Genomic DNA, 16,833 nt, shown 5'->3' on the forward strand with positions numbered 1-16,833 from the left:
CCAAGTCTGAATAAAAAAAGAGGTACGGATATTAAATATAATCTATATAGACACACACTTGATTTCATTCAATAGTGTTTATCAGTTAATTGAAACCATTCAAGTATTGTTCTTATGGGAGTATATTTTATAATTTTGTCACATTGTACTAAAAGTTCTGGAATGTAAAAATATTCAGATCCCTACTATAATATTGGCAATATTGAAAAACATCTGTTTTCGTGTTGCGTTTAAGTGATGGTATAGTGCTGTTTTGCACTCTGTTTGTTCGGCAACGAGAAACCGAATACGCCATGGCTGAAAAGGATATATTTTGTAAGTGCATTATTATTATTAGTGAGTACAACGACCAATCTGATCTCTTCACATGTGAATGATGTGACTCATAACGAATGTATGTTAAACAGTCTGTAGACCTCTATATGTATTATGTACGCTAGAGAAAATCATTAGTTTTCTTAGGTTGATTCTGGGCCCCAGAAGCAACCCACGTTTGTTTGTTTTTGTTGTTACTTGTTAGTTTTTTTCCTCTGTAAATGAGTCTTTTTTCCTTACTCATTTTGAGGAAGTTTGTAAATATGTTAACACATCACATTTTTGTACACGTGATGCTTGGCCATGCGGAAAGGATGGCTTTTAACATCTCTATCAATTGTGTGAATGTCTTTTTTTCCCCTTTTGTGCTATTGCTAAATCCAGTTACTTACTTTATAACCACAGATCTATGTGCAGATTTTAGTCAAGGTTATGATGCCTCAGGTTAATGCTACTCAATTGATTCACACTCAGTCTGATGATAATATTGTTGCAGAGTTGAATATGAATGCAACACATTTTGAATATATGTTAAATGACGAGGTTGAAACTACAGTGTACGACTCAAAATATTTTACTGAAAAACAATTTTCTGAACATTTAAAAAACTGTCCTGTCAATGAAACGTCCTTTTTGCACTTTAATGTGCGTAGCATGAATGCAAATTTTGACAGGCTTTCCTTGTTTTTGGACACTTTTCAGGATAAGTACCCAATAATTGGAATCACTGAAACTTGGTTTTCTAGTCATCCAACTGCCATGTACGATCTTCCTAGGTATCAACTAGTCACTAATGATCGACAAAGCAGATCCGGTGGTGGTGTAGCAATGTATATTCCCATTTCATTTGAGTGTCATACGAAAAAAAGAATTGTACATTATGAATGATTCATTAGAATCTCTATTTGTTGAGATTATAATTCCTGGAGAAAAAAACTTGTTAGTGGGAGTAGTCTATAGGCCACCAAATGGTGATGTGAATGAATTTATTGAAGAATTGTCTAACACTCTTTCAAACCCATTATTCAGAAATAAAAAAATAATTATTATGGGTGATTTAAATATAAATTTATTAAGTTATGATCACGATAACTCTGTTAATAATTTTGTTGATACTTTAAGTACATTCTCTTTGATTCCTCTGATTAATAAGCCAACTAGAGTAGCAGAAAACTCACAAACCTTAATTGACAATATTTTCCCCAATTTGCACCCTATTCCCACTGCTGGTATAATAGTGGCCGATATATCGGATCATTTCCCTATATTTGCTAGAACATCTTTAGCATTAAGGAGTTCTTGTAATGAATCCTGTGATAAGTTAACACGGAAATTCTCTCAGGGAAATATAGCAAAATTTAAGAGAGAATTGGAAACTGTTGAATGGAACGAAGTTTTATGTGAAACAGAAGTTGATAAGTCTTTTGATAAATTCATGGATATAATGGTGTTATTTTATGACAGATGCTTTCCCTTGGTGCAAAGAAGTAAGCAAGATATAAAAGAGTACCTCGAATGCCATGGGTCACTAAGCCTTTACTCAGGTCAGTAAATAAAAAGAATCGTTTGTTTTGTAGATACAAAGCAAAGCAGACTGGTGTAGCCAAGTTTAAGTATACTAACTATACAAATATATTGACTTCTGCTCTGCGCCAAGCAAAGAAAGACTATTATCATTTTCAATTCCAGTCTACGTGTAATAATGTTAAAGGAACATGGAAATTTATTCGAAATGTCTTGAAAACCAATCCTAAACTACAGAGTATTACAAAACTCACCTGGAAGGATGGTCTTATTGAAGACAAGAAACTTATGTGTGAAGCATTTAATGAATATTTTTCTAACATTTCTGCTACTCTGTCTAGCTCCATACCTGATATACAGGAAACCTATGGAAATTATTTAACCAGTCCAAATGAAAAGACTTTATTTTTTGTTCCTGTAGTGAATTCTCAGGTTATAGATGTTGTAAGTGGCTTGAAAAGGAAAAAGAGCCCTGGATACGATGGTATTACTAATGATTTGATAAAAGAAGTAATTTTATTTGTAGTCGTACCTCTCACTCACATTTATAACTTGTCTTTAATGCATGGAATTGTTCCTAAAAAAAAATGAAAATAGCTAAAGTTGTGCCTATATATAAAAAAGGGAACCCTGTAGAAACGGGTAATTATAGACCAATTTCTCTACTTACTGTCTTCTCCAAGATTTTGGAAAAACTTGTATATATTAGATTGATAAAGTTTTTGAAGTCGTGTCAAGTTTTCTCAAATTCTCAGTATGGTTTTCGCAAGAAACACACAACTTCTCATGCTGTTTTATGTCTTTTAGACAAAATATCTTCGGCACTTGATAAACACCTCCATACGGTTGGTATATTTTTGGATTATTTCAAAGCTTTTGATACGGTGAACCATAATATTTTGTTGCACAAGCTCTCTTATTATGGGGTAAGAGGACCTGCACTCGAATGGTTTAGAAGTTATCTTAGTAACAGACAGCAATTTGTGCAGCTCGGCGAAATTTGTTCAGATATGTTACCCGTCACGTGTGGAGTACCTCAAGCTTCCCTTTTGGGTCCCCTGCTTTTTATTTTATATGTAAATGATTTTCCAAAATCCTCAGAGACGTTTTCTTTTTTGCTATTTGCAGACGATACAAGTGTATTCTGTTCTCATAGAAACTTAAATACTCTTTTAGAAACTGTAAATAGAGAGCTTTGTGTATTGACTAAATGGATTCATGCAAATAAACTGTCACTAAACTTATTAAACACTAAACATATGTTATTCAGTAATAGTGAAACAGTAATGCCTGGTAATGTAGTCTTTGATCAGGTAAATATTGAAAAGGTCTCATTTATTAATTTTTTAGGTCTCCACATTGATGATAAATTGACTTGGAAGATGCATACTACTCATTTAAGTGAAGTGCTCTCTAGAAATGTTGGTATGATCAACAAATTGAAGTTTGTATTCCCAAGAAATGTACTTGGCATGTTGTACTGTTCCTTAATTTTGCCATACCTAAATTATGGTGCGCTAGCCTGGTGTGCCTCATCCAAATCCTACTTAAATAAAATTCTGCTCATTCAAAAGAGAGCAGTGAGAATTATTTCGGCAGCTGATTGGCGCGCTCACACTGACAAGCTATTTTACGAAAATAAAATGCTGAAGGTAAAAGATATATACTTTCTATATCTGGGATATCTTATGTATCAGTTGGAGAAGTGTGAAGCTCCCATGGCAATAGCATCTATTTTTGTAAAGAATAAACAAATACACAAATACTCCACTAGGCAGGCTGCCTTATACCATGTATCATCAGCTAGAACTCAGCTTAGGATTAATACACTTGCACATACTGGACCAAAGTATTGGAACTTTTTAGACTGTACCATTAGGCAGTCTGTAAGCTCTTCTGTCTTCAAACGTAAGCTGAAATTTCATCTACTGTACACCTACAGTGAATATATCTGATATTTAGTAGTATTCAATATAGGTAACTGGATTAGCATTGTCCCTCCCCCCCCCCCCCCTGTTGTACATTATCCTCCTTCCCCTATTTCTTTACTTTTCCATTATCTTTATTCTGTTTTCTTTTTTAGTCTACCATATTTTGTAAATTAGTGGTAGATCTGATATTTATTTATAGTCTGTATAGGTAACTAGATTAGTATTAGTCCCCCTCCCCCTGTAATATAACCTACTTCTTTAAAAAAAAAAGGTTGTTTCTGTAAAGGTGATCTGTGTTTTAACAAGCTGTGCTTTTTTAACAGACCACCTCTTTTCCACATTTGTTTAAGTCTTTATAACTGTTTCATTGTTAATGTATTTATGCTAGTTGACGATGAACTTGTTACTACTGTTCCTGAATGACATGTTTTTTATGCAAGTGGAAAGAAATAAATAAATCTTGAATCTTGAATCTTGAATCTTGAATCTTGAATCTTGGGGATATAGCTGGGTTAGTTCAGGACCTGATCCCAGTGAATTGAGTTATGGGTGAGACATAAAAAGGGAAGCTAGATAAGTTTTGGAGAATCAAAGGAGGAGTACGAATTTAAACAAGACTTGCAAGTCTTATTGTCTTTGCTTACAACTGGAACTGGTGTATGAGTTTTTAACCCAGGATAAAGTGAGGATATTTTTGTATGGCATGTGATAAGTGCAATGATTTGAGCTACCATGTGAAATTAGTACGATGAGAAAACTAATACATTTTAAGAATAATATACAGATCTAAGCATGATTATAATACTACTACTACTACTAATCATGATTAATATCTTTCCAAAGGGCATTTTTGCCCGGTTTGGATTAAATTGGACCCTCAACCCTTGGATTGAGAGTCAACTGAATGAACCAATGAACCACGACACCTTCACAAAACATCCTCCTCTTCTACAGAATACAGGCGATGTCACACAGAAAAATCCCGACCCATCTTGAATAAACCATTTTAGAAATCTATTTTTTTTTTCATTTACGTCGGTGACAGACGGATTTTTGGGCTCTGTGTGACACCGCCTTACACATCCACGCCTACATAAAATACCCTAGATTATTAGATATGGTTTGCTTGTAGTTATTTGTGAATTAGGGAGTAAGTAAAGTTGAAAAACGGAGACATGAACGCCATGAAGGAGCCTATTCAAAAAGGTAATATTAAAGCCATCATAACTGTAATAAGTGCATTATAGGCTCTCGTTTCACAATTCGTTTATTTTTACCTTGCAATGTATCTCCGTGAAGGCTGATCACCAGCACCAAGATGACCAACATCTGCATAAACACAGACATGATTCGATGAAGGATGTCCATCATACCATGACACGAGGCTCATCTAAGATATTGCCCCTCTTGCTTCCACTTCCTGTACACAGGTAGTTTGACGTTCCTAGATATTCTTAACGATGTTCCAAGCAAAGTAAAATACTTATTCTAATTTTCCACCAAGCTGTCGTTCCCAGAATGTCAATTGGTAGGTAGACGTTGTCAGGTAGTGGTGTTTTAACCGTACCAAAACTTGAGGCATGGCTTTCTTTTCCTCGTTATAAGTCGAAACAGTGCACTGTTTTTATTGCGGCAAACTTCCTCAAAGTGCAATGAAAGGTGTAAATCGTTCGTCACAAGCCCGTGAAATGTATTGAAATGCACTTGACTCGTTTCGTATTACATTGATACTGGTGTGTTGTCACGCTTATATTTGGCATTGTCCTCGTACCTGACACAATGTAGCATTCAATCGATACGAATGAGATCCTTTGAACTCAAATTCAATTCTTGGGAGCTTGGTTCATTGCACGTTAACACATATTATTTGCAAGTCACCCACTCAACTTGAAGCAATTTACTTTTTTTAAAGTTGATTCTTGCCTCATGTAAAAAACGTAAAGCTATTATGTTAACCGTTCTGGGATAGATGCAGCTAAAGCACTGATGAGATATTAATGTTCGAATCGGTCAAATCGAGATAATATGGTTCTCCCACAACAAGGGAAAACATGATTTGACTGATTTAGAATAATTAATAATAAAATGAGGCATTGGGGCGCGCCACGTAAATTTAATTTTGCTTGTCTTTTCTTTTGAAACTTCAGATTCTAAATCGTGTCCCAAACGAAGAGCGTACGCTCAGCACGTTAGTGGATCGTTAACAGGTCGCTGGTATACGTGTAGCAATCACTCTTTTTCAGTTATAAGGTAGTTTTTTTTTGTCTTTTAAAGGTATTTGCCAGTTCGTTCCGTCCAAACTCCAGTAAAATAATTCGTCGGGAAACAGTGCGCGTCTATGTGTATTCTAACTTTTACAATTCGTTCATGTTAGTTTCTTCAATATGTTATAGTGTGACGGCCCCTTTAACCACAATGATATTGCAAACTTTCCGGTCGTCCACCCTACTAATAAACTATTTCGGTTATATTTTTCATGTACTTTGGTTTGTATCCTTTATTTAAGTTTCCTTTCCCCTAGTTCTCATTTGTTTCCCTTCTATAACTCACTCTTTCTATAATTATGCATCAATTTCTTTGTTGTTGCTTTCAGATCCATGCGGTGGTAAAGAGCTATTGAATTAGCCTTCGGAGGTATTGGTATTGGTATTGGTATTTATTTTCCATATCACAATATATTTATCAACAATACAAAGAAAATACTTGTACATATAAAATCAAAGGTATATTGAATGGCTGGATAACCCTTTCAACTTTGTTAGTATAACAAAACTGTTCTTCCTTGGGGTCCAGGAATTAAGATATTAACACTTCTTATACAACATACAATACAACATGAAATAATATCATTTGAATACATATAAAACCTAAAACATATTAGAGAAGCAAAAACACCCCCCATCCCAAGCACGTTCCATTACAGATCAGAGCAAAACTGATTTCTTAAATCTAGATTTTTTCAAAAAGTTTTAAATCTGTTGGATAGCCTTATAGTTAACGGTAGGTCATTGTACTCTGACACGTGAGCCGTTATACACAAACATTTTACGGCAGCATTCACTCTTTGGTTTGGGGAGTTTAATATTTCTTTGTGATCGCAGAGAATATGTATATAGTTACAGTATTTGAGGGACTCCTCTAAATAAGGAGGAGCCAAATTGTTCAGGAATGTACAGACCAATATATTTAAAGGTTAAGACCAGTTTTGGAAACGCCCCCTCTCAAAAAATGAAATGGAAGCTCTAATTACCAATCATGTGAAAGAATATGATTTGACTAATACGTGATCATACAAAATTTGCCGAGGAACCGCCTACTATTTGATATATTTGGTAAATTGTTATATCTTGTTTGACCTGATAGATATAACGCACGTGTGCGGGTAGTCCCATATTCATCTTTCTGTGTACAGTGCTTGTAACTTTAACAAGACTGGGCCCTTGCAGTACACACCAATACAGTGGCGGATCCAGGGGGGGGTTGGGGGGGTTGCAACCCCCCCCCCCTTGGGCGGCCCCAAAAAAAAAAAAAAAAAAAAAAAAGGGAAAAAAAAGAAAAAAAGAAAGAAAAAAAGAAAGAAAAAAGAACGCACGCTTGAGAGAAACCCTTTCAAGTGCAAATATTGTGAGAAGATATTCAACTCATCTGGTAACTTAACCAAACACATGATAACTCTGGATATAACTATGTATTAAACTGTTACTTGATTTAAAAAGACGTTATCATGCACTGCTTTTTATGGTCTCCATTGTGTTAATAGATGCCAGGAAAACATCACTTACGGGGTTCAAATAAACACCCCAAAAAAAATCGGCTCGCCGCTTCGCGGCTCGTGGACGATGCTCCGCATCGTCATTATTTTGGTCAACCCCCCCCTTAGCAAAAAGCTAGATCCGCCCCTGCAATACTTATTTGCTACATGATCAACCTTTTCTGATCGATTCCACAACGTTTCTTTCACAATGCAATCGCATGACCATAACTAGTCTTTATCTTTAGATGCAATTTACGTCTTTAATGGAGGTAACTTAATTACATGTACAAGCCAACCAATATGATCAGCCACTGCATACTATAGGGCTATACTGTATACTATAAAATATTGTATTAACTGCATATCTAATAATAGGTACATATTTTCACACTTTAGATATAAACGATTAGTATTCAAATTATATTCTTCTCATGCTCTTTAAAACTTCATAACATGAAGTATAGTAACCTTGGCTATATATCATTATGTACATTATTTTAATATGTTTTTAATACATTCCATTTCTTGTTAATTCATTATTTTTAAAATCCAAATATACTTTTAATAATAGATTCATTTGAGAGAGAGTAAACTTACAAACAATGATACTATCTGCTATTGCAGAGTAATGAAAGAGTTACTAAAAGGTAGAATGTAAGGTAGAGGTGTCGTGGACGATTGGATATGTCACCGGACTGTGGATCACAAGGTCCGCGGTTCAAGTCTCACCGCGGCACTAATGTCCTTTGGCTAGTCATTGATCTACATTTGCTACTCTCCACCCAGGTGCTAAATGGGTACCCTGTAGGATGCGAAAGCTAAATGTGCTAAGATTAGCAAGTGTGCGCTTGTAAAAATGACGCCTGGCTGGAATGCTCCCCAGGGAGAGGACAATGTGCATACATTGTGTGCGGGTAAGCCTGAATCCAATGACCGGGGTAGTAATATATATCTGTAAAGCGCTTTGATAGGGCCTTCGGTCCGGAAAAGCGTTATATAAGAACTAGCTATTATTATTACTAACAAAATATAAAAACGCAACAAACATACAAAAACAGACAAATTGAAGTAAAAGTGAGACAAATGAAAAGCGGAGGTAAAACAATAGCGGTTAAAACAATGCAATGGGTTTTAAAACTTGTTATAAACATATTTTTAATATCAAGTACAATGATGCTTAGCTATTTTAACATATTCTTAATGCAATATGTTGTCTTAACTTGTGTTAATGACTAATCAAACTCTAAATAACCTACATGGATTTTATGATTATCATGATTATTTAAATATTAAGCAGTACTAAAATCTTACAAGTAAACTCATTACGACAATGATTATTTAACCAAAGTTTATAATCAGCAACAGAATTAATTATAATCGAGTAATTTTGCATTTTATTAAATTCTAGGTAGGTTATATAAATTTGTTTGAAATAATATTTGCAAGAGGCACCTACTTTGAGTACTTTGCCTAACATTAATCATATGTTGTTTCAGATCCATTCACATGCAGACCCAAATATCTAAATGAAAATCGACATTATTTCATTCTTTTGAAAAATTCTTCTCAAAATTTTGAAGAAGTGGAAACAAGCGAAAGAATGTATTAATATTAAAACATTATTGACGTCATTATTGACGTATGCCTTTGCTGGTACTCAAACCCACCTGTACCTACGTGATAGTCATCAAACTTTACACTTTTTCCATTTTCTTCTCTCCTTTTATTATTTTCATGATTTTTTGTATTGCATGAGTTCATTTTGTCATGTTCTTAATGCGAGAACCAAGATTGTGATTTTTCAGTAATCTTGTAATCCCGATTAAATATATCTGAATAAATGAATAAACAAAAAATATGCCATCGGAAAAAATGTTTCAGTGAATGCACCCTAAACAGTGATTAGTACTCTATATACGTATAAATCTGAGACTAGGACTTACCCTATGAATAATGTATTTTTAAAAGGTAAAATAATTACACAAAATGTTGGTAGTAAGTCCACTACGTAACACTCATACGCAAAGTTATCATAGAAAGTCTCCTCTTCTGTTGTATTTATGTTGGCCCAGAAGAGACTTTACGAATCATGACATTGCGAATCTGTGTAGTCCAGAATCTGGTCTATTTGATATTGGTCTCCACCACACCAACGCAATGCGACCTCCCACTACTTATTTGCTACCAGCCGAAGATGGCATGTTCCTTAAACTAGGACAACCGGCGAAAAAATGTTTGGCTGGGCTTGTGAGCATAATTATGAGTTCGTTGATAACGCCATCTTCGGCGGTTTGAGCCAAGTGCAGTGTAGGGAATATAAAGGACCGGCAAGATTCTGGACTTAAATTTTTGTCGTGAAATTGTCGACGAAATATATTCGTCAGGCATCAGCGCACCCATCGCTACCAATTAAAATGGGCATGATGGATAAAATAGGGGAGGAGGAGGGGGGAGGGGGTACTAAACAACAGAACCTTCCTCTTTCTTTGTCTTAAATTTTCCCCTTTTCCGCCCATATGCACCCCATCAGCTGAATTTTCATCGGGTCCTAATTTATTATATTTTTGATTTATCTGATCGTAAACTGCAATATTCTCCAAACCTAGCTGTAATCATGTATGCGCTTATGGCGGGCTAAACAAGCCAATTATGTACACATATACGACTATATGTCTCTCAAGCCACCGGATAGACGAATAGTCGTATAGTTGTACGAATATTGTCCTGTTTAGCCTAAATAACCTTTCTGATCCTCTTCAATCCTCATCTTTAGTAAATACTTCATATCTATCAAGGGTTTTATGCACAGACCCACAAGATTCAAGAACCGTTTCTGATCAAGGATAATTACCATTACTCTATATCGTCTCTTGTGGTTTACGAACCAACACATAATGAAGTTTTCTCTAATAAGCTTTATAGGTCAACTTTGAATTCAAGCGATTCACGAGTAATTTAAGTAAACTAGTTATTAATTCACTAATGATCATGAGTTGCCATTGATGTAGTCTTTCAAGAAGGCGTGATTAAAATGAAATACAACACCGTAATTATACATCCCTTATCTTCATGGTACTGAAAATGTCTGTTTTGTGAGCCCGCTCTGCCAGGTATCCATACATTTTGTTCTAAATGATTCTGCTAGGATTATCTCGAGAGTCAAAAAATATATTTGTCAAACTGCACTTATTCATGCAATCATATTACTAAAATATTTCTTCACTGTGATATGATGTGAATTTTATATATTGGTTTAGGAATAACAAAAGCTATTTCATAACAGAATTATACATGTTAATGAAGTGTAAAAAATATACATTATGTGAACCAAATATTAAAAAGCATACAAACAAATACAAACAAAATATGGTAAATAAAGAGGTCTATCATGTTTAAAGAGGAAAGGATACATAACACAATACAGGTATATGATTATCATGATTACATACATTAAAATACAGGACATAATATTAATTGAAGGTATTGCTTTTTCAAACTAGTAGTAAAGCACCCTCATCCGTTACTTTTATTTAGAAAATTACTATTTCTTGTCAATGAATTGAGATATGTACATATTTTATCATTGAAATGGACACATTAACGTAATAATTTGAGACTATAAATTATTACAAACTTTGTGATGGACTTGGATCTTTCTTCTCCTCATGTATTCAATTCTCAATCAGCACATTAAAGGTAGTGTTTCCCTTTTCTGCCAATATCGAATTTTATCGAACTTTGCAGGAATTATGAATATGTCACGCATGTCGTATGTGTGACAATTAAACGTTATCAGTGAGACTCCTAGTATCAAAATTATGTAAGGAACCAATTATCCTCTAGACTTCACTGTCAGACACTATTGAGTGACTGACTGAATGTTTTTTCCTTTGGTAATTACATACATAAAATGAGCTGTAAAGGGTACATAAGCTTTTGTCTACATCTATAACCAAATCTTGTAACGATCAAAAAGTAAACTGATTGAATCTTTGCGCAACACAAAGGGTACCAGTATTCATTACAATGGGTCTGAAAATCAGACTATTTGATTGAACGACCGCGATCGCTAAATTCGAGTTCTAAATTAGTATTATCTTTCAAATGCCATTTGGCCTGCAAATGGGACAATGTTTTATCATAGTCCTGTTTAAATGCCTGGCACGTTGACATAATCTCTCTTTATGGCGTCATTCAATTCTTCGTAGTTAGGTTCTTGATCAGGTTTCTGAAGATCTTGGTAGGTATGAAGGTCAGCGAGATTTTCGTAGTTCTGAACATCGGTATCAAGATCTTGGTAGGGATGGACGTCTGTCTCTGACTGATCAAATACAGGGTTTTCACACTGAGGAGACGAATCGGACTCCTTCCCTTTAGACTTAGTAGTGGCTGATTCATTGCTGAAATTTATTATTAGGAAAGCATAGATCAATTGCATCGATTAAATGGATAAAACATTACAAAATAAAGTCCCACTACATGGCATGGTATTGTACTTTTAAAGTACATGTCATTAAAATAATAAGTCTTTCAAGCGGGTTGTATTAATATTTAAAAAGGGGTATGCTTTAGAATATCAACATTGTGTCCCAATAAATAGGTATATATTAACAAGTCAACATGACAATTGGCATGTGGAAATCGGTATGGCACTTTTAAAATACATGTCATTAACAAAATAGATCTGTCAAACTGGTTGCCCTAACATTAAAAAGTGTTATGCTTTAGAATATTCACATTGAATAGCATTTAGAACAAAGTATTAAAATAGTTTTAATTAAAGAAAAAATAATAATTCAGCTTTTATTTTCATGACCATATGGTTTTATCTTCTTTTGTGGAGGAGTTCGATGAGAATGGACTGATAAGAGGGACAAGTTAAGTACAAGGTTACTTTCTTACCTTCTTCGCTTGTAAAAGATGATGATGAGAACTATAACGATAACAATCACAACAATAGCACCAACAGCGCTTCCTACGACAGTTGCTATGGAACTTGAAGGACCTCCAGCTGAAGTTGATTTTGGTGGAGAAGAGGTGGTAGGTTAAGAGGATGGTGTGGGAAGGCGGATGTTAGTGAAAAGAAATGATAGGAGTTAAAAATACCAAGGTAGCATCAGTTGATAGATACATGGTAAATAAGTCGGGTACTAGAATAAAATCTTAATTAATTGTATTGGCAAACAGATCGGTCGCAGTAGGTTGCTTACTAGCACAGCTAGACATTGATGATTCGCGTATGAAAATTTGTGTGTGTGTGTGGGTGTGTGTGTGTGTGTGTGAGCACGCGCTCTACAGGGTGCGTGCGTGTGTGGGTGTGTGATTATGGTTTAACAAATGGAATATATATATTCTTCTTCTTTTTTCGAAATATACTTTAGTTGTTCCATTTTGAATTTTGGTTCATGATGTTTCAAGCATTTCTATATATTTCTCATGGGCCATCATATAACGCGTATTTTACATTTCATTTCTTTGAGATGCCAACCTTGTTTTGTTGTAAATGTCAATGCTGGTCCTTGTTCTCCTTCGCCGGTGATGCCATCCCGTATCGCTGCAATCTGAACAGAGTACGTCGATCCTTCTTCAAGTCCACTGACGTTATACATGGCCATCTCAGTAGCATTCTCAGCAGACCTCTTCGATACGGAACGGTCCATATTGTTCACCATGCTTGGAGGCTGTACTTCTTTAGCCAGTACGACATTGCTACCTGATCGCACGTATATCTTGTATCCAACGATAGGTCCATCCCCGGTATCAGAGCTAGAGTCCCATTGTCTCCAACCAATGGCTGCATGGTAATATCCCAATTCAAGTAGTTCTGGTACACCACTAAAACTTGGTAAAACTGCAGAAATAACATTATAATAATAATAGTGAAACAATAATAATGATAATCTCGATCATTTAGGAGCGGAATGAAGGGTGATATACCCATAAAAGCTACTTTAATTAACCGTTCGCTTAAAAAAAAGATCTATTAGAATTTGTCGTTTTTTTTTGAAGAATTAAGAATTAAAATAATATTAACATGTTTATGTATTTCTGAAAGTAAAAAAAGGGTTTATATTTCCAAAAGTTAGAAAAGGGTTTGTAATTGTGAATAATAGAAAGGGTTTATAAGTCTGAATTATAATGGGATTTTTAAAATAATTGTTCAGGTTCTTAATTTCGAAAATTAAAGTTGTTTATTAGTTACATTTTTTGCTTCTCAGTTTCTCAATCACACAATTATAACATTGAGACAGTTCATGGTCTCTTTTTTTAATAAGTTTCATTTCTTTTCTAATCGCTTATTAAAAGACCTTTTGAATTCGGCCGCCTTCTAACGATTGGGAATTAAGGCGTGTACTGACCAGGCGATTAATGTATTCTCTACATTTTCTTTTCTCTCATTTTCTGCTTTTCGCGTTCTAACAGAGCTATAGAATTTGCCCTTTTTTTCGAAGAAAACCCCTTTTCCCCCTGACTGTTATCGATCCTTTTTTAATGACAGGAGGCACATCAGACAGTGCCTAACAATGTCAATAATATTACCTCAATGTTTATCATTCATTAATCACATTAAACATACTCACCATAAAAAGCAGCAGACGCCAACCTTATAAAGCCGAACTCAGACGATTTATTGAAAGGGTCTCCGATGAAACAGTAAATAGGAATGTCATCCCGCAAATCTTGGATGTAGAACGTAAAATTGAGTAGTGTTGAAGAGACGTTTTGTGGAGGATCTTTTGCCATTTTCCAGTTGTCCGTTGAGAAGTCCCCTGTAGTAGCTTTCACAACGTCAGGTTCATAGTTCGTTGGTAAATCGAACGAGATTGTACAGGAAAATACAGCAATACCCGGGTTTGTCTTCTCACGTGCAGATTGAAAGCGGTCTATTACCATAAAGGATACAAATAGGGGAAAGCATCTTTAAACTTATCAAATCAGAAGTATTAGACAATTATATGAAAATTAGCACAATAGGTTAGGCCTGAAGGATCTTCATTGTAGTTTCACAGCAAAAATTAAATGATAAAAGTTATCACACAGAAAAGACCGATACAGTATGAGAGATGAGGGATATGGTGAGTTCACAGTAAAGAAATAGTGTGGCAACGAGAACACAAACGATATTAATAATACTACTATTAATAACCTAATAACCTAATGTGGACACAACAATGTGAATGCATGTGTGCGCTAATTAAATTCTCTATCGAAGTAAATGAAAAACATGAATAAAGCAGAGATGGTAGTTACCTGTTTGGCAGCTTTCCCCTGTCCATCGTGGATGGCATCCACCAGAGCTACAAGAACCATTCACCGAGTTACAATCATCCTCCCCATCTTGACAGTGACATGTACCGGAACACTGATTGTAACATCCAGTAACTAAAAACAAAGGGGAAAGATTGTGTATTTAATGATTTATATAGAACGGAAGGCAGAAAATGATAAGAAAACTTATGCATGAAACCAAAGAAACATTTACAAAATTAATTCGATACAGAAATGGAGTCTCACATGAGTTGCAGCTATCGGGCAAGTCCACTGAGTCTGATGTGAATCCTACTTCACATTGACCTTCTGTTGTGATACAGAATCCAGATACCCTGTCACAACCAACATTATCTGGACAGTTGCAATGGTCAGTGCAGTTGATACCAAAATAACCCACCGGGCAAACGGATGGCACTGTAAAACAAGGACAACAATACACAACAAAAATCGCATTAAAAAGCTTTATCCAAATATTTAAAGGTTCCTGTATTAAATAATAGGCCTATTCATTCGTCACTATTACATATTATTTATATTGGTCTCGATTTATTGGTTATAATTATCAAGCTTCTTAGTTGCAACGGTGACATGGAATATCGTTGAAACTTCAAAATCCAAAGTAAAGAAACCTTTCTTTCTATCTTTCTTTCGACTCTTTATCCTTCTTTTTCTTTTCTCCTTTCTTTTCTTCTTCTTCCCACGTTCCTTCTTTTACGGCCGACATGGGCGGATATTTCCGTGTCTGTCATTGCTTATAGAAAGTCCTTACTATTATCTGAGGTCATGTGGATGATATGGCAGCGGTGGGATACCACAATGGCTAACAAAATTCTCCCCCAAAGAAAACGAAAAAAATTGAATATTTGAACTTTGAAGTTTCCTCGGAGATTTATTCATCCCCCATTTAAGGCTCATAGCAGTAGTTTGACGATAGACAGGGGTCAGGGCAGCTCACCGACAGATATAATACGAATATTTGGTTTTGTTATTTGTTTGTCTTTAGCGGTGTATCCTCTAATTATTTTGTATTTTTAAAAATGCATTTTTTTTACAATTTGACATAGACAAAATACATCATCTGTTCACCTACTACTTTGTATATTTATATTTGAAATAAATGTATTTGAATTTATTTTAATTGAAACCCTCCCTTGTCTCTAGAAAAGCCCAGTATGATACTTTACCTTGACAACCTTCTCCTGACCATCCATTCTTGCATCCTCCTTCACATCTTCCAGTAAACACATCACACGGCATTCCATTTTTACAGTGACAATCCTGGAGACAGTCAGAGCCAAAATTTCCATCGCGGCAGGCTAAAAATACAGAATAATGTAATTCCATGTATAAACAATTCTTTGAAACAGAAGATACTTATACAATTTAAATTGATATAATGAATCAGAACATAGGCCTTATTCATTCAAATGATTTGACTTCGAAAAACACAATTCCTGCATGATGCATCAAATTCACAAAGGTAAAGGTGGAGTCTAAACGGAAGAGGATATATTTTGCAATATGATGTATTTAGTCTTCTATTTTCTATTAAATTTCTGTCTACACATATATTCGATTATAAAGCAAGAGAGATAATAATAAAGGAAATACTTGTAAGGTATTACTGTTGAAACTACATGCTCTCATTTGACAAAGAAGAAATATTCAGTTTAAGATACGAAAACAAACGAAAAAAACGAAGATTAGAACAAACTAATGGATGGAAAACATATCAAAGGTAATCGAATTATTAATAAAGGATTCTGACTGATTTATAACTATTATTTTAATACACCTCATGAAATAAAATTTTCCAGGTTTATAACTGATCATGCCCCGTGGCAGCAATGTTACTGGCTATGTTCATAGTAATATTCAACAACCTATATCAAGGCAATCTCACTTTTATACTGGATTACTTTTAAAACAATATTTTGCTACCTTACTTTCATTACAGAATGCTCCTGCATAGCCAGCTGTACAGCTGCATTCATTTGGACCCGAAAGGCAAACCTTGTTGCCAGTGCAAGAAGAATC

The 16,833-nt window shown here is 34.9% G+C and overlaps 1 protein-coding gene across 1 annotated transcript; it reads right to left on the reverse strand.

Annotated features, from left to right (window-relative positions):
* Positions 1-12,957: 12,957 nt before the first annotated feature.
* LOC105441346 lies at positions 12,958-14,404 on the reverse strand. Its single transcript, XM_030987577.1, has 2 exons — positions 14,106-14,404; positions 12,958-13,375 (listed from the first exon to the last, which is right to left on the reverse strand). The coding sequence occupies exons 1-2, from the start codon at positions 14,266-14,268 to the stop codon at positions 12,969-12,971; spliced, it is 570 nt and encodes a 189-aa protein (XP_030843437.1). The 5' UTR covers positions 14,269-14,404; the 3' UTR covers positions 12,958-12,968.
* Positions 14,405-16,833: the final 2,429 nt, after the last annotated feature.

The sequence above is a fragment of the Strongylocentrotus purpuratus genome, unplaced genomic scaffold (genome assembly GCF_000002235.5).
Source record: "Strongylocentrotus purpuratus isolate Spur 01 unplaced genomic scaffold, Spur_5.0 spur5_scaffold_16, whole genome shotgun sequence".
In the NCBI taxonomy this organism is placed as follows: domain Eukaryota; kingdom Metazoa; phylum Echinodermata; class Echinoidea; order Camarodonta; family Strongylocentrotidae; genus Strongylocentrotus; species Strongylocentrotus purpuratus.

Bases quoted from the DNA above. Each gene is read 5' to 3' on its own strand.
- LOC105441346 (XM_030987577.1), bottom strand. From the start codon at position 14,268: ATGGCAAAAGATCCTCCACAAAACGTCTCTTCAACACTACTCAATTTT. The intron at 13,376-14,105 runs GTGAGTATGTTT...TTATTTCTGCAG, and splicing joins GGCGTCTGCTGCTTTTTATG to TTTTACCAAGTTTTAGTGGT.